Source organism: Polyodon spathula, chromosome 5 (genome assembly GCF_017654505.1).
Source record: "Polyodon spathula isolate WHYD16114869_AA chromosome 5, ASM1765450v1, whole genome shotgun sequence".
NCBI lineage: Eukaryota > Metazoa > Chordata > Actinopteri > Acipenseriformes > Polyodontidae > Polyodon > Polyodon spathula.
Genome location: NC_054538.1, coordinates 69,574,229 through 69,599,544, shown reverse-complemented (window position 1 = coordinate 69,599,544; position 25,316 = coordinate 69,574,229). Strand labels below are relative to the sequence as shown.

At 36.1% G+C, this 25,316-nt stretch overlaps 2 protein-coding genes across 3 annotated transcripts in view; one reads left to right on the top strand and one right to left on the bottom strand.

Moving 5' to 3' along the window:
- LOC121316241 (kelch-like protein 32) overlaps positions 1–8,704 on the bottom strand; it is an 84,516-nt gene extending 75,812 nt beyond the window's left edge. For both annotated transcript variants that reach the window (XM_041251179.1, XM_041251180.1), the window contains exon 1: positions 8,535–8,704. The gene's annotated coding sequence lies outside the window, so the exon portion shown is untranslated. The remainder of the gene's footprint in view (positions 1–8,534) is intronic.
- A 10,978-nt stretch (positions 8,705–19,682) lies between these two features.
- Positions 19,683–22,353, top strand: LOC121315334 (calcium homeostasis modulator protein 6-like). Its single transcript, XM_041249367.1, has 2 exons — positions 19,683–20,251; positions 21,815–22,353. Exons 1-2 carry the CDS (start codon positions 19,712–19,714, stop codon positions 22,166–22,168), a joined length of 894 nt encoding a protein of 297 aa, XP_041105301.1. The 5' UTR covers positions 19,683–19,711; the 3' UTR covers positions 22,169–22,353.
- The last annotated feature ends 2,963 nt before the right edge of the window (positions 22,354–25,316 follow it).

Sequence of the window (25,316 nt, the reverse complement as noted above, 5' to 3'; positions counted from 1 at the left end):
AGAGTTACAAGCTCTTTAACGAAAGGCAAGGTCAGTTAATAACATAAAACAATTAATAACATAAAACATATCACAACTATTTATAATAAAGACAACCAAAGTAGTGCAAGCTTCTTTCTGTTAGCTTACTGTAGAGCAATGCATACTCGTTTTCACCAAAACTCAGAAAGTGGTTATCATCAAGGCAATGAAACACATCTTTTATGCAACATAACTGCAGGTGATGTTTCCCCATGTTCACCAAAAACAAGAAACAACTGTCTGAAACAGAACTTGAATGCCTCGGGTCTCAGTCATATGAGGGGCTGAATCTCTTAAGTATTTAATTTCCCTTGATCTCTCTGTGTAATCTTAAATGGATAGTTACTTATCTCCCCAAATCTCTGATTATCTCAGTTCATTTTTTTCTTGAGGCCATGAAGCACGAGGCAGCTTTTTTTTTTTTTTTTTCTAAAAGCTGTTGAAATATTTTGATCTTAGTCCAAAGGTCAAACCCTCAAATGATAACTGAATTGGGTCCGAAGATGGAATCAAGAGGGCTAGGATGTTATGACTTCCACAGCACTACATCTGATCTGCCGTAACTCTGTCAACAGGGTGAAGAGTTGCGATAGTCAGCCAGGACAGCACTGTTTTGAAATGACAAGTCTGCAGGGTGTCTTGGAAGGTCACACGACCATTGTGCAATTAACTGTCCTAAACATGAATTGGTTAATGATCACCGTGGCTTTTGTGGAGCCTTACACAATGCAAAGCTTGTCTTAACGTTGTCTTAACTGTTCCAGTTTTGTATGGCTGGAATCAGTACTCCTTGCCAGCTCAAGGGCTTGGTGTGTTGGACCGAAGTGAAAAGCCAGCACAGAGTCCAGAAGAAAAAATTGACTGTACTTCTGCAGTGCAAAGTCACGACTATTGTTCGAAGCCCGAGCCATCAGCCCTTGATTTATCCATTTCTAAAAACAAGGAGTGGTCAAATGAGAACAAGTTTTTAAAGCTAAAAGACATAGCCCTGATTTAGAGTTTATATGTTTATATAATGTAGTGCACGTTCTTGATCAACTATGTTTACGCACACATTTCTGTACCGGGCGTTATCTTTTTAAATTCATAGCATGCAAATATTTACAAATGCTCACAAATGTAGATTTTTTTTTCAATGATAATGTTGTGAAAAAGTACAATTTTGTATTCATTGTTAATCTTATATAAAAAGAGATTTGCAAGCTACAAGAACTGGAACTCTGAACGTTACACCACACTATTCAACTGTGCAGCTTCTCATTCTTCTTCAAGGTCAGCGAGCCCTTATCCTGATTTCTGCTGTCACCTCATCTTTCTTTGATACAGAATAAGGAATCCGATCAGTTTGAAGAGTACTTTAATAATAATAATAATAATAATAATAATAATAATAATAATAATAATAATGTTTTATATAGCGCAATTTATGTAGCTCAATTCAAAGAGCTTTACAATATGAAACACAACAACACACTCATACATAATCACAGCAAACTTAGCATATTAAAACACAGTGAGTTCAACAAATACATAATTAAAGTAGGCTGGAATGCCAATCTAAAAAGAAAAATGTGCTTAAATGTTTTTTTAAAAATGTCAACATTTTCAGAGCCTTTGATCGCCTGTGGAAGAGTGTTCAATGGCCTGCGGATTGCCAACGTAATTATAAACACATTATGCACCACATAAAAATAACAGCAGACAAGAAGCAACACATGCTAACTGAAACAGTTTAAAATTCAGTCAAGCAATGTTGAATAAAAAATAAATAAAATAAACAACAAAAATTTAAATAGTCACAGAGGTAGCTGGAGATGCAGCTTGAACCCCTTTTCTAACTTGCTTGATGGAGCTTTGCATGAGGCTTTTGCAATCCTGTGCACATCGTTTATTGTTAATGCCACAAGGTCTTGAGACATCTCATATAAAAGAGGTCCATTATAATATTTGATGATAAATTTGAACTTGCTGGCGAAAATAAAAGATCGAAAGATTGAGCGATAGCAGCAACAAACAACACATAGTTTGCACTGAATGGAAGCTGCTTTACAAGTACAGCTAAATGCAGAAGTATGACGTGCAAGTAGCCTATAGGCAGATGCAGCTTTCATATATTACTGAATCAGGGAGGTCATTTACTTTTGAAGGACAGCCAATATACACATAAATATGTGAGTTTCAATCTGCACATGTTTCTAATGTTTTGTCCAAGCCCTGAATATGGAATATGGTTATTAATAATAATAATAATAATAATAATAATAATAATAATAATAATAATAATAATAATAATAATAATAATATCTTGATTGGATGCAATGAAACAGATTGAACAAAGCAGAGCTCGATTTTAACAGCCCTGGAAAGACCTATTGAATTTTTGCATGCACTTATTAAATCTTGCATATATTTATGTAATTGTGCTTGTGGTAATGTATTATTAAACTTTGTCTCTATTTTGGGTGGTTGAGTGAGTGGATTCATGTTAATCCATAGCAGATTCAAGAGTGTTCTATAATTATATGTGCCAAAGGATTCACTAGGATGATATAATACATTTTAAAGAACAGGAGAGATTTCTAGCACACCATTTCCTCAAGACGTGTACTCAGCTTCCTACGCAAAGGTTGTTTTAGAACATTCCCAGTAGAAAACATGTGCTTCTACATTATTCTAGAATGCTCCAGTGGAAGAACTGCCACACAATTAATAGCCGTGATGTCATCCCAAATCATTAGTTGGCAAAAAAATTAAGCCATGAATTTTACAAAGTCACACTAGAAACTAGGCCACATCAAATTTCCCACTTGAAGAAGAGTGAAGTCAGAGGAAGAGGAATTTGGTCAGTATAATGGAAACTTAATCAACATGTTCATTGTCTCACTTGAGATGGAATGAGACGATATTATTAAACATTAAATTAAATGGTACTGTTTTTTTTAACTCAATTATAAAGAATGATGACCTAGATTTTCCACTTCCCCTTATTAAGTTGTGTTGTAAACAGCTCTTGTTTAAGCCATGCATGCCAGTTTAAGGAGCATGCAATATGAAAATGTTTCTTAAGAGTAAAAGAATAACAATTGTAATTTAAAGCCCACCATACACAGGCCGATTTTGTCTTTGCAATTTATCACACGGACAATATCGCTCAGTGTATGGTGAAAAATCAGCAGTTACCGACGGCAAGCGAGAAACGTCTACAAACAGAGCTACCCTCTAATCCCGGCGGCAAATTGCCAGGAACTGGCCAATAGGAAGAAGCTGGTTTTGTTACATAAGAACATAAGAACATAAGAAAGTTTACAAACGAGAGGAGGCCATTCCGCCCATCTTGCTCGTTTGGTTGTTAGTAGCTTACTGATCCCAAAATCTCATCAAGCAGCTTCTTGAAGGATCCCAGGCTGTCAGCTTCAACAACATTACTGGGGAGTTGATTCCAGACCCTCACAATTCTCTGTGTAAAAAAGTGCCTCCTATTTTCTGTTCTGAATGCCCCTTTGTCTAAACTCCATTTGTGACACCTGGTCCTTGTTTCTTTTTTCAGGCTGAAAAAGTCCCTTGGGTCGACACTGTCAATACCTTTTAGAATTTTGAATGGTTGAATTAGGTCGCCACATAGTCTTCTTTGTTCAAGACTGAACAGATTCAATTCTTTTAGCCTGTCTGCATATGACATGCCTTTTAAGCCCGGAATAATTCTGGTCGCTCTTCTTTGCACTCTTTCTAGAGCAGCAATATCTTTTTTATAGCGAGGTGACCAGAACTGCACACAATATTCAAGATGAGGTCTTACTAGTGCATTGTACAGTTTTAACATTGATAAAACTGTACAATGCACTGATAAAAGTGAAGGTTTTGAGTTGAAGTTTAAACAACATCAACACAATGTTAAAAGTTGAAGTTAAAACAACATCAACACAATCATTTCCCTAATCTTACACAGAAGTATATTACCTTCAACCTTGACTTGACTAGCAATTTTTGTAAAACTAGATTAATCATTAGCCTATATAAAAGTGTTCTTTTAGCTCAAATAAAATAAACTTAAGGCTATAGAATATTCCTGAGTTGTACGACACCTACTAATTGTAATAATTTTTTTGTTTTTTGGGGGTTTTTTTGTGAGACAGTAATAGAAACACGTTGGGTGTGCAAATGCAATATGATAATACAACAGCCCCGTGAGAGTCTTCACTATGGACTTCCTGTCCATATAGACTGAAAATGGCTTGGCAATGGGAGAGTATTGAAAAACTAATTGACTGTGAGAATTATCCATGCCTACATAATAAGAAAATCAAAACGGTATCCCGTCAATTTGTCACACACTTTTTACCACCAACAATTCACCACCAGCGACAATTCATCACAAACTTTTCATCACCAACAATTAATCACCAGCGACAATTCATCACGGACAATAACTCACCGATTAATGCCACAATATACCATAAAAGCTGTGCTAAAAACAAATAGAGCTATAATAAATCAGAAATAACAGATACAGTACGTATTCACTTACAAATTACATAAACAAAACCCACAATGTACTAACTAGTTCATGACCACCCAACTAACAAACAAACGAGCAAAAAAACAAAATAAAGGTTTGCTTTTCAAACCTTTATTTTTACACTAGAAGCGCAGAGATTTCGAACTACCTACAAGCGCCGCACCGGTCATTTTCACCTGTAGCGTTTTAAACAGCTGCGTAATGATAATGTACCCAACGTGATGAATTGTTGCTGGTGATGAATTATACTGGTGATGAACTGCTGGTGATGAATTATTAGTGATAAATTGTTGGTGATAAATTGTCATAGACCCAATCAAAACATACCACGACAGAAATGTACAGAGCAAGGCAATTGAGCAAATTGCAGCTAAGATTAATATGACAGGTGAGTTTTTGATATGTGAAAAGCACATACAGACTGTTTAAATAGCAAATCAAAAACTAAATTTTAAACAGAAAAAAGGTTAAGCCTGTTATCTTTCTAGACTGCAGACATAGATAAGTCTCCTTAGAAGTAGTCTACTTTAATAAAATAATGTTATTGTTGTTGTTTATTTATTTCGTAGCACCATTGTACGTGTTGTTAAAATATCAAAATACAAAAGTACAAAATTGTAAATACAGTTACAATTAGTGCATTTGCTATTATAATGACACCAAACATGTCACGGATCAAATATGTGTAGCTGTGTTAAGCAATCATGGATTAAAAGCAAATATGAAAGTATGTGATGCCTATAAAGTTGATAGTAAATTATTATAAGCTCCCATCTCATCCCTCTTCCTAATCCACTCCCTTACCCATATTGTGTGGTTCCTCCTTCTTTTTCTCCTTTTATTTATTGATAAAACAGCTGCGAAAGTGCATAACATTGTTAAAACCTCTTCATCGGCCATTATCAAATCAAGAAAAAATCGCCTCGTGTACAGTGATGAATAGAATAAGAGAAGTCGCCTATCATAAATCAGAGCCAACAAAAATCGCCTTGTGTATGGTGGGCTTTAGATATTATTATAGCACCATATTTTGACCTTAGTAAATTAAATAAGCCATGACTTATAATTGCTGCACAGTAGAAAATAGGGTCCAATAAACCTTATTTATGAAGGTCTCCACCAGTGACACTGGAATAATTTTTAAAGTGGGGGGGTGCTGCCACACCCCCAGCACCCCTAGTTCCAGCGCCCTTGGTCTCCACACCAAAATTCAATTTGTACCTTTTTATTGTGAAAGTAAAACAATCCAGTTGAATTCAAGTACATATGGTTTGCATTTGGCTATAATCTGATTAACCAATATTATTAACCTTTCAGTTATGAGGACCCTGTGTTTCAGTTACGAGGACCCTGTGTATGTGCGTGCGCTGGTTATCTGTGTTCAATAAAGCGCTGTCACTGGGATGCAGCTGTGTCACTTTCAAGAGCTAGGCGCTCTAATCTGTCCCTACACAGTATGTGCACATATTCAAAAATGTAACCAACTGGCCAATTTGATTTAGAAATTATATATTTTCACATATTAGGTGACCAGTTTTAAATAATGCCTTTAACACTTACAGCTCAATGTAATATGTAAGTAAAGTAAAAAAAAAAAAAAAATGTAATGGTTGTTAACAAGGAAAAGTGTATTTTTTAAGATTTTCATATAACAAGTAGATAGATGAAATGGTAGCCGTATTAGTCCAGAGATGATAGACAAAGAGAAGGAGAGGTGATACCTTTTATTGGATTAACTAAATAATAATTATTCACAAGCTTTCAACACCTCAAAGGTCTCTTCTTCAGGTGAAAGCAGGAAAGATCAATCTGTAATAACATCAATCTCTCTTTCCTACTTTCAATGGGTCTTTCCTACTTTCACTTGAAGAAGAGACCTTTGAGGTCTTGAAAGCTTGTGAATAATTATTATTTAGTTAGTCCAATAAAATTTATAACAGATAGTATATTGTTCAATTTAAAAGTGATTTTTAAATTGTACTCGTTATATAATATATAGCCAGGCTCCAAACAAAGACTGTTCTTGGCTTTGAAGCAAGTTAACAACAAAATATTTTCATTAATACTATTTATTTTTATGGAAAGCCATAAAATAGTTTATATGTACATTAAGACAAAGCATATATATATATATATATATATATATATATATATATATAATATAGAGAGAGAGAGAGAGAGAGAGAGAGAGAGAGAGAGAGAGAGAGATACACAGATAGATAGACAGACAAATAGATAGATGTTGCACTTTGATGCACAGCACATTTTAACTGCTATCGCTGTTATTATTGATTACACTGGTTAAAGCAGGCGCACTATTCTGTTAAATGCTCTGTGTTGATTGCAAGACATAAAATGACCCTACAACATTAATTAGAGGACATGAAATGTACTCCATGTTAGTGGTAATGCTTAATTGAATGCTTCTGTTTTAGTTCATTATTTTTGTAATACCAGCTACGTTTAAACTGGTTCTTAAGGAGGATGGCTAGGCCAATAGGAGTCAGAAACCTTTCTGTTAAATATGGTAGTAGATTTAAGAAATGCTATTCAATGCCATGGCAATGTGATTCTATATAAGTAAGGTTTCTGATTGTACATGATAATCACAATGAACAAGGCTGCTAGTCTAAACATTACTAATTTAATTTATTACGTTTAGTTTAGTATTTCTAAACAGGACAGACACTGAAAAAACAATGTGGGTTACAGTTTACTTGTTTTGCCCATCTCTGTTCATGATGCAGTGTACTGTACTGTAAAGCATGCACTAAGATTCACATCTGTGTTGATATTTCATTTTGGCAGTTCATAGGATGAATACAAAAATCCAAGACAGTACTTTTGGGTAGTAGCAGAAAGAACCAGTCAATTTTTCAGTATATATATATATATATATATATATATATATATATATATATATATATATATATATATATATATAATAAACACCAAACACCAAACATGTTTTTAATTTTTTTTTTTTTAAAAAGCAGAAGACCTATGCATAAAATAATCTATACTGTACACGATTACTACAGTAGTAATTAACCTTAAGGTGCAGTGACCCACAACTGTGTTCAGATGTATATTAAAAAGAAACAATTCCCTTAGTGGCCTTATCTTTCTGTGCAACCGTGTTGACTGTCCTATTTGTTTACATCCTTTTTTATCTCTTCATAGCACTGGCTTGAATAAAACATTTATAAATGTATAAATTATACGGTTGTTTCCTGGTATCTTTTTACGTCCTGCGCTAAAGGTCAGATTATGTAATACACTTGTGTAGACTCCCTAATTTATTAAATTTGAAATTTTAAATAATATATATATATATACTCCCTAATACTAGATATATATATATATATATTATATATATATAAAAAAAAATTATATTTTATATATAATATATATATATTTATATATATATATATATATCAGTGACACCGCTAATTAAGAGGAAGCAAAAAAAACATATTTTTAAAATCTGTACATCATCCTTAACTGTATTGTTCACTGTATTGCATATCATGCACTCTATACTGTAGTATTTACCAACTGACAGAGAATTATGAATCGCCAACCATCTTAACCCACTAAACACAGAAAGGTTCAGTGTTCCATGATTAAGTTCATGTTGTGCCTTAATTAATTTACGCAGTGCTACTAGCAAATCTTACATTTGAAGTCACACGCAGTCTCTGGTTAATTACATACATGATGACCGTAATACTTTTGAACCTTTGGGGATAAATGTATCCTAGCAACAGGGCAGCTGTCACAGTTAAAACAATCGCGCTAAAATAACATTTAATTACATCAGCATAGCCGCCTACAACTGTAATTGTTCAATAACTATACGTCTATTTTCCCCAAGCCTATCTTACCTTGCTGACTGTCGTGTTATTCCAATACAATCACGCCAGAGCTACCGCTACCTCTTGTTTGTCATTAACCTCATTGTATTTGCAAGGTGCACAATGTAAGATCTACGTACCTCATGAAGCTCTATTCAAGTTGCCTTTATATTTCTTGTACCGTTTTGGAAAAAACAAAATAATAATAATCTTGTCACATGATGACCTGAAGCCAGAAGTGTTCAGTTCAAGGTGAAGAAAAATAAATAAACAGTGACTTCTCTGACAAGTGTTTGTTTCTGCTTCAGTGTGCCGCTACATTGTAATCACAGTGTCATATCCAGTCTCCGCCTTCTCCTTAGTCTCGGTCACATGCAAATCAACTGGGGTAGACACAGCTCCATCTAGTGTTGGTAATTCATGAAGCACGAGTCCCGTTGTTTTTTGGAATTACAAAATTAGAATTTCCTGCAACAGCTTCAAAAGAACCAGGGCAAACTCTTACATCACGTTTCATAATGAACCACAAAATAGGTCAGGGACTCAGCACTTGTAAATTCAACTATGTGTGTGTTAAGACACTAGAAGGAATTCTCTTTCATTAATATAGTATTACGTGTTTATAATAAGAAGAAGAAGAAGAAGAAGAAGAAGAAGAAGAAGAAGAAGAAGAAGAATTGACTCAATCCAGACATCAAAAAATGCATTGTTTTACAGTATAAGATGTAGACTGTCTAAATCAGTCACATTATTTACTGGGACTGATGCTTTTCTGCCAGGTAAAACACAAGCCCATAGTTCCTTCTCATACTCTCTGGAGTCCTCAATTGTAACCAATGAGAGCAACGAACCCGGTATACATTTATTATGTAAAACTTAGAGCTTGAACTGGACAAAGAACTTGGAAACAGTCTTGCAGTAGTTTTTTGTTTGTTTGTTTGTTTTGTTTTTTTCGGCTAGGGGAAGGGGAGATGATGTTTTAATAAAGGTGGTTCACGCCGGTCTTCATTGCCACGTCAGAGCTACTTTCATTATGTAAGCAGTCTTCGTGGATGCAGTTTAACAGCAATAATTTCCACATATTCTTGCTGAAGCGGACAGATTCAACAAGCTCAAGCCATCTGTAATCTCACCTTGTTTACACATTCAGTATCTCCTGATGCTTTCAATTTACAGCACTATTCCATGGCCTTTTGGGAACACCTTCATCCATCAGGCATGAGCACCCACAAAGTAGTAAACACTTGTTAAACACTTCTGTGTCATGCAGTTAAACCTGCTTAATATTCGGTCAATGTCACCATCTGCTTATTATCACCACATTGAAATGTGCTAGAATACTGTATAATCAGTCAATGGGGGGACAGGCTCTTGATAATAATGCTTTGGTTATTGTTACACTTCTCATAGTACCACTGACATTTCACAGTCATAAAACGGATTTCCACCCGCGTTGGGTCAACATGTAAGCAGCTCTACAGTAAATGTCCAGACTATAAATAAGGTAGCACAGCATGGGCCACAGAACACTCTTTGAAGTGCTATTATAAGAATTTGTTTTATACATTACAACAATCCAGTCTCAGATCCAGTGCTTTCAATGCATTGCCATCATGTGCACATCCAGTTCTGCTCCTTTAGTGATGGAGACTACTGCTGTAAAATACAATTTCTTAAGCTTTTCATTGCATACATTGCAGTTTTCAGCATAGAAGCTGCCTTTGTGCGTCTGTAGAGAAAAGTAGAATTGGTGCTGCCCGCAAACAATGGAATCTGTATAAAATATAAACACTGTATCACCGTTGTTATCAAAAGCCATTCATCATGCCCGGATTAGAAATGACAGTGTGAGTCATAGAAGATTAAATCTGTCATTTATATAGGTCTAGAACATAAAGCTCTACTCAAAACTGCAGACTGCTCTAGGAAAAAATGCTCTCCTCCAAATTATAATCATATAAACTAATATACTAATATTCATATCTATGTTCATATTTATTATTAAGCATAACAAACATAATTTTTTTATTTAATCAATTAAAGTTCCTTAGTACTGAAAAAGTTAATATAGTGTAGCAACAGCCCACAATCTACTATTTCTATATTAAATAACCATAATAACTATAGGTTTTCATAGTGTACGTTGAAAGACCATTCATGCTATTAAAGGTTGCACATATCTTATGTGTGTGTTCCTGCCCCATTATTAATATAGTTTGTGGTTGGAGAACAGAGTTGTGTAGGAACTAACCTCATTATAAACAATCAAGTCAAAGTAGATTAATTCCCTATCCACTGATTCAGGTCTCTGTGCTCAAAGTCCAGCTGCATAACCAACTGGAATCTGGGGTTTCATTGATGGGCTTTAGACTACTTACCTTTGGAAAAAAGTTTGAGCCAATTCTAGTTTAATTTATTCTCGAGCAGTGTTTCAATTATACACACAAATGAATAAATACCTAAAAGCTAAAAACCTGAGGAGCTGAAATGCAAGAAGGTACATAGGCACTACCACCACCACAACCCCAGGACAAAAACAGAAATTAGCATCCTTGTACAGTGAAGCTTCTATTATACAAATAATGACAGTGTTTGTAAACAGAAAACATCTATAAAGAGTTTTAATACAACCCCTTTAGTTTAAAATACATACCATCCAATACCTCCACCCAATGGCAATCTTGTCCTTGTTTCTGTACTGCACTTGTTTGTTCCGGTTAATTATGTCAGCTCCTTTTAAGGTGTTAAAGCCTTCAATCATGTCTCCCCTAATTCTTCACTCCTTTAAGATTAGTCTTGTTCTTCATTGGTATCACTTGAGGGCCAGTGTCTCTTTGGTACTGTGGTGACCACAAATGGACAGTGCAGTCTTGCCAGTGCATTATACAACCTCTTCATAACCTCCTTGGATTTGTACTCTACACTTTTGGTTATATATCCAACCATTCTCTTTGCGTTTTTCATTAATCCACATAGTCAGTGATGAGTCTATTACAACACCAAGGCCTTTCTCTTGGTGAGCCTGTTCTATATACCTCCCATCTGGCATTTGGATCCTACAGTATTAGATTGCACTATACAGTAAGTGTGAGATTAAGGGCTAACTACAATCATTTTCTGTGATAACAAAGCAGAGGAGCACTGCACACACGTGACAGGTTAACAGTGTTTTGATAATCATGGTTTAAAGCAATGGTATGTGGATGGAAATGAGTGACCAAGGTTGTCAAATCGATTCTGTCCAATACTAAGGGGATGAAAGGTACTGAAAGCCTTGATTGTCCCAGCCATTATACTACAAATTCACCTATGCTTTACAATACTTATTTTTGTGATTTGCAATGCTTGCCTATGCAAAATATGTTTCCACTATACTTTGCTATTCTTCTAGCAGTTTTTCTTTTAAGCAGTTGGATCTGGATGCACTTGTTCTTAACCCCATATTTAGGGTGTCTGATTTTTGGGTTTTACCCAGTTTTTCTCCCCACCCCCGAACGTTTTTTTTTCTGCATTTGGGTTAAACCCCAAAACTCCCCGAATAGGCACATACTGTATATAAATAAATGCATGCGCAGTTGTCTGCAATTTTAAATGCAACAGAGTAAAACTGACAGTGATGACGCTAGGTTAATTTACCTGTTAGAATATTGTGGCTTCTTACGGATAGATAGATAGATAGATAGATAGATAGATAGATAGATAGATAGATAGATAGATAGATAGATAGATAGATGCACTCTTTTCTTCCCAGTTATTTGTTTGATGAGTGTGTGTCTTTGTAAAACAGCATGGAGTAAAGTTAATTAGTTTTTCCTATGTTTTCTGTGCAATTATACTTGCAACTCCACTACAAAATAAAACTTGATTGGGATGGAGAAATGCCTCCATATACTGTTTGTGTGTGTGTGTGTGTGAGAGAGAGAGAGAGAGAGAGAGAGAGAGAGAGAGAGAGAGAGAGAGAGATGGGGGGGGGGGGGGGGGGGGGGGGGGGGGGGGGGGGGATAGATGTCGTCAAAATTTTGCATACCCCAATGTGTGGAAATTACATACGTTGCGGATTTAAACGGAATGTAAGGTTGACAATGATAGGGTTAAAGCTATCCCTGCCAGCAATCGCTGGTGTGGCAGTTTCCCAATTAGGTAATTCTTTTGCTTAAACCTTTTATTTTGGCCCTTGTTCCGTGTTTATTTTGTTCCTGTTTCTGTGTTTGTTTTGGTTGATAAACGTGCGCACCAGTGCTTAAACTGCAGCTTTCTGTCTCTGGGTCTTATTTTCTGACGGTAGCCTGGGCTGTGACGCCACCCTGTCACAGATGTATTTTAACAAATCAAAGATCTGCTTTTTTCAGGTATTGTATGTTAATATAGTACAAGAAAGGGATATTTTATTAAACCTATATTTTTCGAGACTCTTCATTGCAAACTCTTAAGAGAATACCCTCCTTCCACACAAGACAAACCCAGTGAAAAGAAGCCCGGATACTGCAAAAGCAGGGTGGGAATTAATTTCAAACACACAGTCTCTGCATTATATTCTCTATTCTACAACAAAATTCAATCAAACTTTTTCACAATCACGACATCAATTGTATTTAAAAATTATCCAGCCAGAATAGATTTTTGAGCAGGTAAAGCTAATTTAAAAGAGTTTTCTGGAAACATCAAACAAGCACTGTTACGCAAAGACCCCAGAGACTTAAAAACATCTTCAAAATGCATCAGTGCAAAATAAAGCACTTTCAGTTGTCCTGAATATGTGTGGTGGTTTTGTGATGTGGATATCACTGGGATTTAATAAGCCTTATATATCTCAGAATTGTGACAAGTTTACTTCATTTGGAATAGAGGAATCTTGATTTGTTCTTTGATAGCATAACCTAGGATTTGTTGTATGTGATTTATTTGATTATTTACCAAGGTAATAACCCACTGAGACTGATGTCTCGTGCCTCCTTTCCATTCCAGAAAATATTTTCATGAAACAATGTACACTTTATTAGGTTCTAATCATTGTCCAGTGGAATGAGATCGTAGGACTGCGGTGGCCTTAGAAGATGCCTGAAATCTCTATAATACTCCTCCTACCGTTAGTGCACAATTCTGGTATCATCAATATGGGGACCTTATTCGCTAGTAAATTACCTCAGATGTTATCCTTCAAACTATGTTTCAGTTTTGTTCCAAATCAATCAATAAAATATTAATTTTTCAATTTTTTTTTCTGTGCCTCCTTACCATTGGCAAACTTCTAAATATTACCCATGCTCCTCAAAGCATTAGCGTAGAATTCTGGCATGGCGGATGGGTGCAATATCATATTTTAAAGCAGCCCTCACCATCAGGGTACAAATGCAGCATTGTTGGATGGAGTTGATCCACAAAACTACAACTTTCGTTCAGCCTTTCAAAAATAACCCAGGGTATGCAAGCCAGGAGAAAATGCCCCACACCAATTTAATCGGGCAAACACATCCTAATAAAGTGGCCAGACAGTGTATGTGCTTTACATAACCTTCAGTAACAACCACTTAAACTGCAATAACACATACATTGAAATCCAGTGAGCAATTTAGTTAGTACTGTATTAGTGCCACCTTCACATTACCAAGCTGTTGTCATAGTTGCAGTTAGTTGTAGATACTGCATCTTATTTGTTGTAGCCATGAAAAGGGGAAATATTTATCACCATGGATCAAAATCTATTGGGAATTAATGGTTTTTATAACCATGTGGCAAAGTGGTGAGTGGATACAGGTGAATGCAGTGCAGTGCAGGTACAAAACACACAGACAATTACTTTCAGGTGCAGGGGTGTTTATTGATAATAATGACAATGTCCAGAGCCCTAAGGCAAACACCTGTAAATAATAAATGCTGCAGTGATACAGTGGCGTGTAGCACTCGTAACTGTAATCCCCGGGTTGACCTGCAACCAAAGTCCAGGTTTTACACACACCTACACTAAACACAAAACACAAACACAAGACAATGAGTGAATTTAAGTGCTAGTGGTGATTACAGTACTCTGTGAAATGTTGGGATGAAAGTGATGTCTGGGTTAATGCTGGCTTGTACTCCAGCTCCAGTTACTGATAGTCTGAAAAGACAAACAACAGTTACAGCTGACACTTTACAAACACAAAACAAACACTCACGGTTCTCAGCAATACCTTTGCTCCTTTTAGGTTAACACCAGCCGTTTACAAAGGAGCAGATTACTTTGCTACGCCCCTATTTTATACCCTCGCTCATGACCCCTTGGTTAATGAGCGCATCCACTCCTCCAGTCTGCGGATGCCATGCCGTTTCTCGTTCGGGTCAATGAGATCAGGTACCGTAGCTCAGTCCCTTTTCTAGCCGGCCGACTTCCACCTACCCACGGGAATAAAGTGTCATGCCTTTTAGTCCAGGGTATTCTGCTCCCTTTATCTAGTACCCTCTCAGGTCGGGAGTGAGTTCTAACACCAAGCGTCATTTGATCTCTGTCACAAGCCGTCATAGTGCTGTCATCACCTGAATGTTCAATGCTTGCTTACACATCTGAAGACACACAGGGGTGGTGTCTGTCCATCACTCTTCTTCCATAATAATAATAATGCAGCTTACTTGTTTAAAGCAATACTTAATACCCGCTGAAGGTGCATAACATTGCAGTGTTTTGTTTGTTTATTACAACAGGATACGTGTTCTTAATTATAATTTATTACTGTTTCAACACCCATAGATGCATGCCATGTTTAATAAAGTCACCTACAAATGTTACCTGAGATCTGAGCAAGCCTGGACAAGATAGAATTTATGTAATGAGACCAGTATAAAAGTGACTGCTAAGTGAGCACTGGTCATGTCCCCCTGCTGAAAATGGGAGTGTGTTTTTCACTGGCCTCATTATACAAATCCCATCAGGATTTCTCAGAGACTGTGCTAGGTAAAATTTGCTGTTGACTTTAGTAAACATGTCAAATAATCATAAATGCAGAAACAGTAATAAATGAGGAATGCTCATACTAAAATTGTATTCCAATCAAAATCTGCAGCAAAACAAATCAACATCTATATATAACATTTGCATATGATTCTTATTGTCCCTTTCTGCAGATGTTACACTGTTATACCGCTGATTATTTTTGTAACTTTTTGCGGATATCACATTTACGAGCTGATAACTTTATTTTAATTTTTTTTGTACATGTAAAAAATTTTGGTCCGATATACTAAAATGCTTTAGTTAACCTGCACTTCAGTTTTCAGTCTGGAATCTGTTCATTAAGCTACACCCAAACTGAAAGAACAACCACATTTGTAATGCATTTTATACAGTACAATATAATCAAAACAATCACTGTAAAATATAATAACTTTTGGGACACATTACAGACCTCCAATGGTAAGAGTAAGTATGAGAGGCAGAAAGTGACAGAAATGGAGTGAAGAATAATGTAATAATTGAAGCATTACTTCCTATTGAAGCTTCTTCCGTGTTTATGATTTGCACCAGAATGCACCAGGAATCAATGAATACAAATCCTGTTCAATTGATTTATGTTATCTCTCACCTGAATCAATTTCATGCACAAATAATGCAAACAATAACTGATTTAAAACAAACCCTCCTGGTTTTTGTTCTAATCATACCATAAATGAGTTAATTGGACCAATTAAGCTTCTAACAGGGTCCAATAAAGTACTTTAGGATGCAGTTGGAATAAAAACCTGCAGAACACAGACCCTCCAGGATCGAGTTGTGCACCACTGATGTACAGTATTAATTGACTCTAAATACCAAAGCATGGAACATATTCACAAAGCATTTAACAATTTTGTTTTCTAAAAAGAAAAAGAAAGGTTAAAAATAACTCAGGGTTGCTTTAAGAGCTCCAGCTTACATTTGGGTTGCTTCCTCAGTGTAACATTACCAGTTTGTTTTTTTCAATTGACTAAAAAGAGTGCAAACTCAGCACTGGTAAACTCTTTGTAAATATGGCCCCAGTTTGATTCAACGGCTAGCTCTTGAACTCCACAATAAGGCTCTTCTTAGAAGCAAACACTAGACAATGTGTAGTTTCTGGTAGAAATAAACAAAACAAATGGTGGTATGTGAGTGTTTAAACATGTAACATATTTAATGATCCCTAGTGTGTTGCTTATCTTTGTTATCTGACTATTTTGAGGACTTAATTGCTTGTTGATGGATGTTGATTATCGTTAATTAAGTTTATGACATCCAACATCAATAGCATTCCATTTCCACTTTTTTAAGGTTTCATGACTGCTAATAAGGCATTTCTGGTTTATGTTAACTTGCTTGTCTCTAGTGTGTAACATATTTCTTTTGTGAACAATAATGTTAATTGACACCATTTGATCACCCTGAATATTCAGCTGTATCAGAGGTGATGTTTGTGGATTAATTGTTAATTGACGTCACCTGAACATTTTTTTTTTTTTTTTGCTATCTACTGATGTTATATAAAGCATGCACTTTTTAGACTTGTGAGAATTCCCTTGAATTTTTATTGTGACTCCTCAATAAAAAATATTCTTCAACTGGAAATGTTGAGTCTAGCAAAACATTTTTTTTTTTAATTGCTATGGCTCTTTAAGAGCTTGGTATGGCTCATCTACAACATGATTTTGATGGTGGCAGGCCTCGACCATCATAAATTCCGAAGACAATTTTGTGTTTTAAAATGTTTAATACAAAAAGTATTAATCTCATACAAGCCATTGCACAAAACAGTATGTTGTGAAAAGATGTGGCATTAATTAACTTTACAGTACAACACAACATATTTTTTTAGTCACTGATCTAATCACATGGCTTACATCCTAACCTTGCAAAACAAGACATTGGCGTTGCCTGTGGCTCATTCATCTGATTAGTAGCTAAATTTAGAGCAGAGATGCCATCTATGGGGTTGGTTTGATCAACCTATAAACTGGAAGTAAATAGAAATATAGTTAAATGAAAAAAGAAACAAGGACCAGGGGTCACAAATGGAGTTTAGAAAAAGGGGCATTCAGAACAGAAAATAGGAGACACTTTTTTACACAGAGAATTGTGAGGGTCTGGAATCAACTCCCCAGTAATGTTGTTGAAGCTGACACCCTGGGATCCTTCAAGAAGCTGCTTGATGAGATTTTGGGATCAATAAGCTACTAACAACCAAACGAGCAAGATGGGCCGAATGGCCTCCTCTCATTTGTAAACTTTCTTATGTTCTTATGTTCTTATGTTCTTAAATAAAAGTAAATATGCACAGTCATTTAGAATACATAACTTTAGCATGGAATGGATGTGTTAAAAACAATAACACTCTCAAAAATGTTTGTTACAAAATCCAATTGTGTGTGTCTAATATTTTACCATAAACTTTCCATGTTTGTTTACTGATCAAGGTAACCTGCTACTCATTTGTGATTTACTGGCACTTGAAAACTATAGGATCCAAAAGGAAATCAGTTGCATTTCTTAAAGGTATACCAACAAAAATATAAGATTTCCCCTGGGCATATAGGAAGTAAGTATAGACGCAGTGCAAATAATTGCAGGTGCAAAATTGTAATTGCAAATCAGTTTATTTAGCAGCCGCACTTGCAGCCCAGAGGTGATGGAGTTAGGAGTACAGAGAGCCGAAGCCGCTGTATGACATTTATGGAGCTCGAAAATATAAACCAAAAAAAAGATAAATATGTCAGAGGAAGGGCATCAAAGTCCTCTTGGTGCATGAAAAGAAACATTTTCTGAGAAGGAGCTGAGAGTCCTTACAGCTGAGGTCACTCAGTATGAAACAGAGTTGTTTGGAAAAGCCTGAGCCAACATCAGTTAGGCTAGTATCCTCAGGAAATTATATGTATTGGCCTGCCCGTTACTGCATAACATCCAGAAATGCAAGAAAACCTTTAGAATTGCCCGTAATACCTTTAGGGTAAAAAAAACAATAGTATGAGGGCTCAAGTTCCTGTTTTTCTAATTGTAAATACAAACAATCTGGTGAAGTGTTCAATATCTATTGAATTTATTAAGAGACACTGAAATTCATCTTTAAATAATTCCAGCAGCACATCATGTTAAGTCATATTACAGATATATTACTTGTTAATTGCATAGCCCATGTGCCTAGTGTATCTGTTTTATGCAATTACCAGAATATGCAATTATCAGTAACATATACAGTGTAATATATTTCATTGTTATCATTGCATACAATTGTGAAGAACATTTCTGTTTTGAAAATGTAGGTTCCTTATTCTGGTTAAATGCATAATAAAATGCTAGGGAACAAAATGTTTTCAGATAGAAAAAAAAAAAAAAACTGTAGCAAATGCTCTAAAATAAAAAAAATGTACCTTGAAAAAAAACCTCTGCCCATTTCTTACCTCAGATTGCCCTGAGCAGAAATGTCAAACCTTTGATCTGGCAACACTGATGGAGAGTCAACCTATAAGGAAAAGAGATACCGAACGAAAAATGCTATGGAACACTGTAAAGGGACTGTTTAGAGCTGGCAGGCTGATGTTGGGAGGAGTGGGATTAGGAGTGCCACGTCCCTTAACACGAGGAGTGCATTAGAAATATGGGAAGAGACTGGTTAGCATTGTTTTCAGTACATTGTTGTTTTGCATGGTCGAGAGAATGCAAAGTGCATTCAGAAGTCTGTAAACAGTTAATTGCAGCCACTTCTTTTATTACCTTAAAGGGACTGCCAGCTGCTACATACATACAATGAACAGTTAAAATAGAGTATTTGTTAACAAAGTAAAAGAAAAGTGTTGTTATTAAACATCACTAAATAATAAAAAAATGATTGTCATTTGATTTCTCTTTTGAAGTATTGATGACTGAATCATTTGTGTTTGAATTGTCCAATAAAAATCTACGGTGATAGCGCGCCTTAATAAGGATTAGCTCCCGAAGCTGATATAAATAAGGATAGATCAGGTCAGCCTGTGTCTGGGTTAAGTTGATTGCCTTTGTTAGTAATAAAGGAATGTAAAAAATACAAGTGTCTTCTAGACTGCTATTGTTTTATACATTACTGTAATTATCTAAGACACAACAGAAATGTATTTGAGTGCTGTCTTCTAACTGTTAAAATGACAAATTGAAATGCCCCCTTTCACAAAAAAAACAAAAGCATGACTCATAAACTTAAACCCGTTACTAAGGAAGCTAGATTTGATTAATAATGAGTTTTCCATTGAAAAGAGTACTTTTAGGAAGTAGAACTCGAGCACATTAAGGAAGTTACAGGTAGTAAGGTACGGTAAATAGCGGGAACCTGTTCAGAGCAGTAGGTGTTCAAACAAAGCACAGATGGAAAAGTTTAAAGCAATTCTCAGTTTGGTTCAGAAGCAGCAGACGACCCTAAGTTTTGGGCTCGTTGCTTTGTTCACAGTTGGGGGAGAACAGATATTTTCATCCATTGTCTTCAGGTGTCCTTGTAGTTCCTGGAACTTTCTCTACGGCTGCGTTTTTCTTATGGTGCCCTCTCTCGTGTTGCTGTTGCTGGGTTACCTGCTCAGCAACAAAACATGGAGGCTTCTAACTGGCTGCTGTATGAATGCATCCAAGATATTCAAGATGAATAATATTTGTGGCACTGTCAAATCGCTCATACAGATTACTGTAAATGCATCGGTTGCCCCGCTCACCTGGATTGGGGTAGCACTGCTGCACGGTAGTTATTATGAATGTGCTATGACTGGTTTTAACAATACAGCCTACATTCACAAGGTATGCAATGGCAAGTCTAAATGTTTTGAAGACTTTCATAAGCTGCCTTGTGATGGTAAGTCTTCTTTGTCGGCATCTGACAGGGAGGATGTTTTACTGGAGATACGAGCGCAGTCGCAAGTAAGAAACTTTAGATTATTTTATTTCAAGATCAGTAAAATATAACCAGACTGGGGGGAAGGGTGTTGTGTGTTTTGTTTTTTTAATTTTGCCAGGTTTGGGATTGTATTATTATTATTATTATTATTATTATTATTATTATTATTATTATTATTATTATATAAACATTACTACGTATGTTTTTGTACAGGTACGTACAGTGCAACAAGATAATCAATGTTATCTTAAATTCAGATTAACCAGTGTCACCAGAACTGAAAATGCATTGTTAATCTTGAAATAATATCACCATTCTCTTGAAAACAACAGTTAATATTTGTAGCTTGCACCAGGCCGGGGTTACTGTTTAAAATGGGACGTAGATACTTAGACTTTTTTAATTTTCTTTAGTTACAATTTAGTGCCAGATAATATAATAAAATGAGAAATAAAATATGTAATTTTTAACACAACACAAAAGTCAATTCGTACCCTTCCCTGCTCGCTATGTATGTGTCTGTTTTTTAACAATAGTGTAGCACTGAATGAAATTGCTATCAGAAAAAGAAGGCGGTCTTGACAACAGAGCACAGTTCCATAGCCAACAGGCTCTTTATTTGCAGCAACAAGTTACAGCAAGCAACACAGCTCACATCACACGATTCTCCACACTCTACAAGTATGTGAGGATTTGTCCAATCAGCGTCCACTGACCTTTAACTAACAACAATGTAGTTAAATAGATTTTCAAGTTCCTCACCCAGTCAGAGTTCTGTACAGCTGCGTGGGGTTCATGCACCTGGTGACCTCCATGTAGACTGCCTGATCCAGCGTCAAGTTCCAGCAAGTTAAGTCCTGGAATGCAATACAGCCACTAACAAATCTGATCCATCCGCACCTGCTGCTACTATAGTATTTTGGGTGTATAGAGGAGATCTCATATTTCAAAAGGCCAGCAGTAAATAAGGGCGATGCAAGTTCTTCTGTTTCATGAAGTTCATTTGACTTCAATTTCATGTGGCCTAGTACAGATAGCTTGCATTTATTTTGGTTAAATTGCTGTCACTGAAAACGTGTACCACGAGGACAGAGGTTTTGCAGACTTTTGAAATAGTTCTTAAACCTGCAATTTTTTTGTCAATTGCCATGCATAAGGACTGCAAATTGTTTTATCTATTCCCACTGGTGCAAAAATGAGAGAATGACATTATTTTGTGAACAAGTGTTATAGTAATAGCATGCCACTCTGAATGTTTACTCAAATCTACAGTAGGTATTTAACGTTGACAGTTGTGGTTAAAAATATATAGGTGTTATATATTTTTTTCAATATTTATTGCTCTATTTTAAAATAAAAAATCTCCATAAACGGACATGTTGTTGTAATTCATAAATACAAGTTACACATCAAGGTTTCTCAAAACAACATTTTTGATTGTTTAATGAAGATTCTCAATATATTTTAAAATGTTAAAATGTTTAAGAAATGAAGCCTGTTAATAAATTAAATAAATAAACTAGCCGCAAGTGTGCCTTAATTGCTCATTGGTATTTTTGTAACTGAACTTGTTTCAATTGGTATAGGTGCTGGGATGGATGCTGATCGCGAGCATCATGGCCATTGCTCTGGCCTTTACCTGTCTCTCCCGGTGCTGCTCCCCCGTCAGTTTTCTTCAGTTCAAATTCTGGACGTCTTACACGCATCAGGAGAACGAGCTGTTCGAATGCCTTGCCACAGAACATGCGAAGAACCTTGCCCAACAAAACATCAGGAGCTTTTTTGAACCAGCAGAAGCTCCTGCAATAGAGACGCCTGACAACAAAGCATGGGAGAAAATCTCAGCCCTGCACAAATTTAGTACTAAAGATAATTACTATAGCACATTGCACAAATATGTTGAAAGCGGTGGTGATAATCATAAGAAATCAACATGGTAACAGGTGTTGAGATCTGTAACTGGTTTAGGATCTAAATATAGGTTTAATGGGCTAATTTAGGAACTAAAAACATGGTTACAACAAAGACCTGTATTGGTAGGGCCAGCATTGCCCACACCTGTACTAAATTAAACCGCTTAATACAATTACAAAGGGTTTATACATATATATATATAACTATTGAGTTAGGGTTAGGGTTAGGGTTATATATATATATATATATATATATATATATATATATATATATATATATATATATATATATATATATATATATTACTTTGTTTTAAAAATCTGGTCCATTTTGATTTCCTTTTACAGCCATTTTGATTAATTCTGTAATTGCACTGGAAACTGTGGATACCAGACAACAAACCATAAAAAAGGTCTGTAAGGAAACCTCAATCCATATATTTTTGCAGGACTAGTTCCATATTTACACAAATTGCCTTGATGTGTTTAATAATTACTTCTTTCATAAATCAGTGTCAGTGATTTATTTTGTTTCGTTTTTCAAACACCTGTAGTGTTTAATATTTCTTTATCAATGTTTAAATAAAAATAAAAGCTTTTTTCAACAGATTGTTGATGAAGTTGCTGAGAGCTCTGGCACAAGCTAAATAAAACCTCTATGTGGATCTTAGATTCAACTTGAACTACCTCTGACCCTTCAAAAGTTCCGCCCTCCGATTCACACCCAATCACAATACAAGCTGCTTCCAGGAGAATATGGTGGGCTGTACTGCTAGACCACTAAACAACTGTAACTATGAACAACACATGCATACAAGATACAGTACAAATATGTCAAAGATACCAACGAAACATGGCTTTGCTGATGACCCTCAACCAACACTTACAGAGTTGATAAATTGATATAATGTACCGGATATTCTGTATTAGATGGCTTGAGTCAGATAGAAAGGGTAAGCAGTGACAGAAGCCATTTTTTTGTTTGTTTTGTTTTATTCTTGCTATTCTATGGTGTTTGAGTGGTCATGTTCCTAAAATATTACATTTCTTCATTTATCATCTAAGTCTGCCTTTACCTAGCTTTGAGGTTGCTGTGAACCTGCTTATAACCAGGTAAAGGCAATGCCTGGACTGAACAGTCTTCCTCCAGAGATGTTCAAAGGAAGAGCAGAAAAATACAAAACCGATCCTAATGATTGTAAGCATATTGAAATTGTAAAGGAAATGTAAATAAATCTAGTAAAAAAACATTTGAAGTTACTTACTGTTTATGTTTGCATGGTAAGTAAAATAGACAAACCGTGAGCTATTCAGGACAAGAAAACCAGAACCTGTGATAATCTACACATAAATCTATCAACACATAAAATAAATGATCCACAATTATAATAATGAGGGTCTCAATGAGCACATCAGTCTATTTAGTGGCCACACTGGCACAGTTAGAAGTACAGAGGGTAGCAGTTGCTGTATGACATTTGTGGAGCACAAAAATACAAACCAACAAAATATGTCAGAGGAAGGGCAGCAAAGTACTCTTGGCACACGGAAAATAAATGCTTTCTGAGGAGCTGAGAGTCCGTATGGCTGAGATCACTCAGCATGAAACAGAGTTGTTTGCAAAAGCCTCAGCCAACATCAGTTATGCTAGTATCGTATTGACCTGTGCTTTTTAGCATGATCCAGAAATTTGCCTAGCACTCTGGAAAAGGTGGATTGGGCTAGACATTCCAACCATGGTCTGAAAGGAACCAGAGGCTAATCATTGCAGAGAACACAGCACTATCACATGTGCAGGGATAACGGTCTCTAGATTGATGCTGGGGTCTAGCTCATCCCTCAGTTCAGCTATTAGGTTTAGGATGACCATCGGAGTGAGACGATAACGCTTTCGCACCGTATCCTCCAGCATCCCAAACAAAGTGACCCTGGGATTGAATATGTGGGGCTTTCTTCATCTTGTCCTTCTCCGAACTTGTTCCTGCCTCACTTCAACAAGAGCCAAGTGTATCCACATGAGGAAGTTTACCACAGTAGCTACCCTGAAGCCAATGTTAAGTCTCTGTAGGTGTGTGATTTTATACAGCTTATTTACTCGCTTCTACAATGGTTTGCACCTTGTATATGAGGTGTAAAGTTTTTGGAGGGTTAGCAATTGCCTAAGTGCAAGGCAAAATCCTTACATCACATTATAATGTCTGTGACCGCTTAGTATCCAGATCCCACCCAATTCCATTCTCTTTTCTTCATTTGAATGCATTTCAATATAATTGTAATGGTTTAATAATGGTGTGACAAGATGGCTTCGTGGTGACGTCAGACCCAGAAGAGAATAGACACACACAGACAGCACCGGGGAATGAAAAGCACTGTGGTGCGTTTTAATTATAAATAAACAAAAGGTTTTAACAAAACAAAACGCAAAATAAATGGCACAGTGGCCAAAACAAATAGAGAAACAAAACAGACACGATACCATACAAAACAAGTATACTGCTGGTATATAATCAGCACGTGTAGCAATTGTTATGTTTAAGATTCTAGTTTCTCTTTCACTCACATCTCGTCCCTCCTCTGAACACACTTTCCTCGATCAGCCAGAGCTGCAAGGTTTTATATAGATGTGGCTGTACTCAAACTGGCAATCTATTAGCCAGTGTGAAGACAGCTACATTCTACACAAGTATTTTCTAGAAGGGAAGGTATTTAACTCCTTCCCTGCCAATCAAAACATCAATAAATAATAACTAAACAATACATTTAAAATAATAATACAACATAAATACAAAATAACACAAACACACACAGGTGGTGTGTACCCCGTCACAGATGGCAAAGTGCAAGTTTGATAGCGGGTGCAGAATGCCAGGCGAGCACCATTCTTTACGTATAATGCATTTTTATTAACCTGTAAAATCCTACTTTAAGGCTGTTAAACATGATTTTACGGCAGCATTATGGGGATTTTGCACCCGCAAATCACTCTGCGCGTATCCTTACATCTATCCCTAAATGTGTATGGTAATTTAGCAGTTTTCCTATGCTTTTCCCATGTATTTACCATACTGGTAGTTTTCCATGGTTTGCCATTTTGTTATGCTTTAAAATACCACTCTGGGCTTTGCAATGCTTACCTATGCTTAGCCATACTTTCACTTTGCTTTGCGTCATGTTT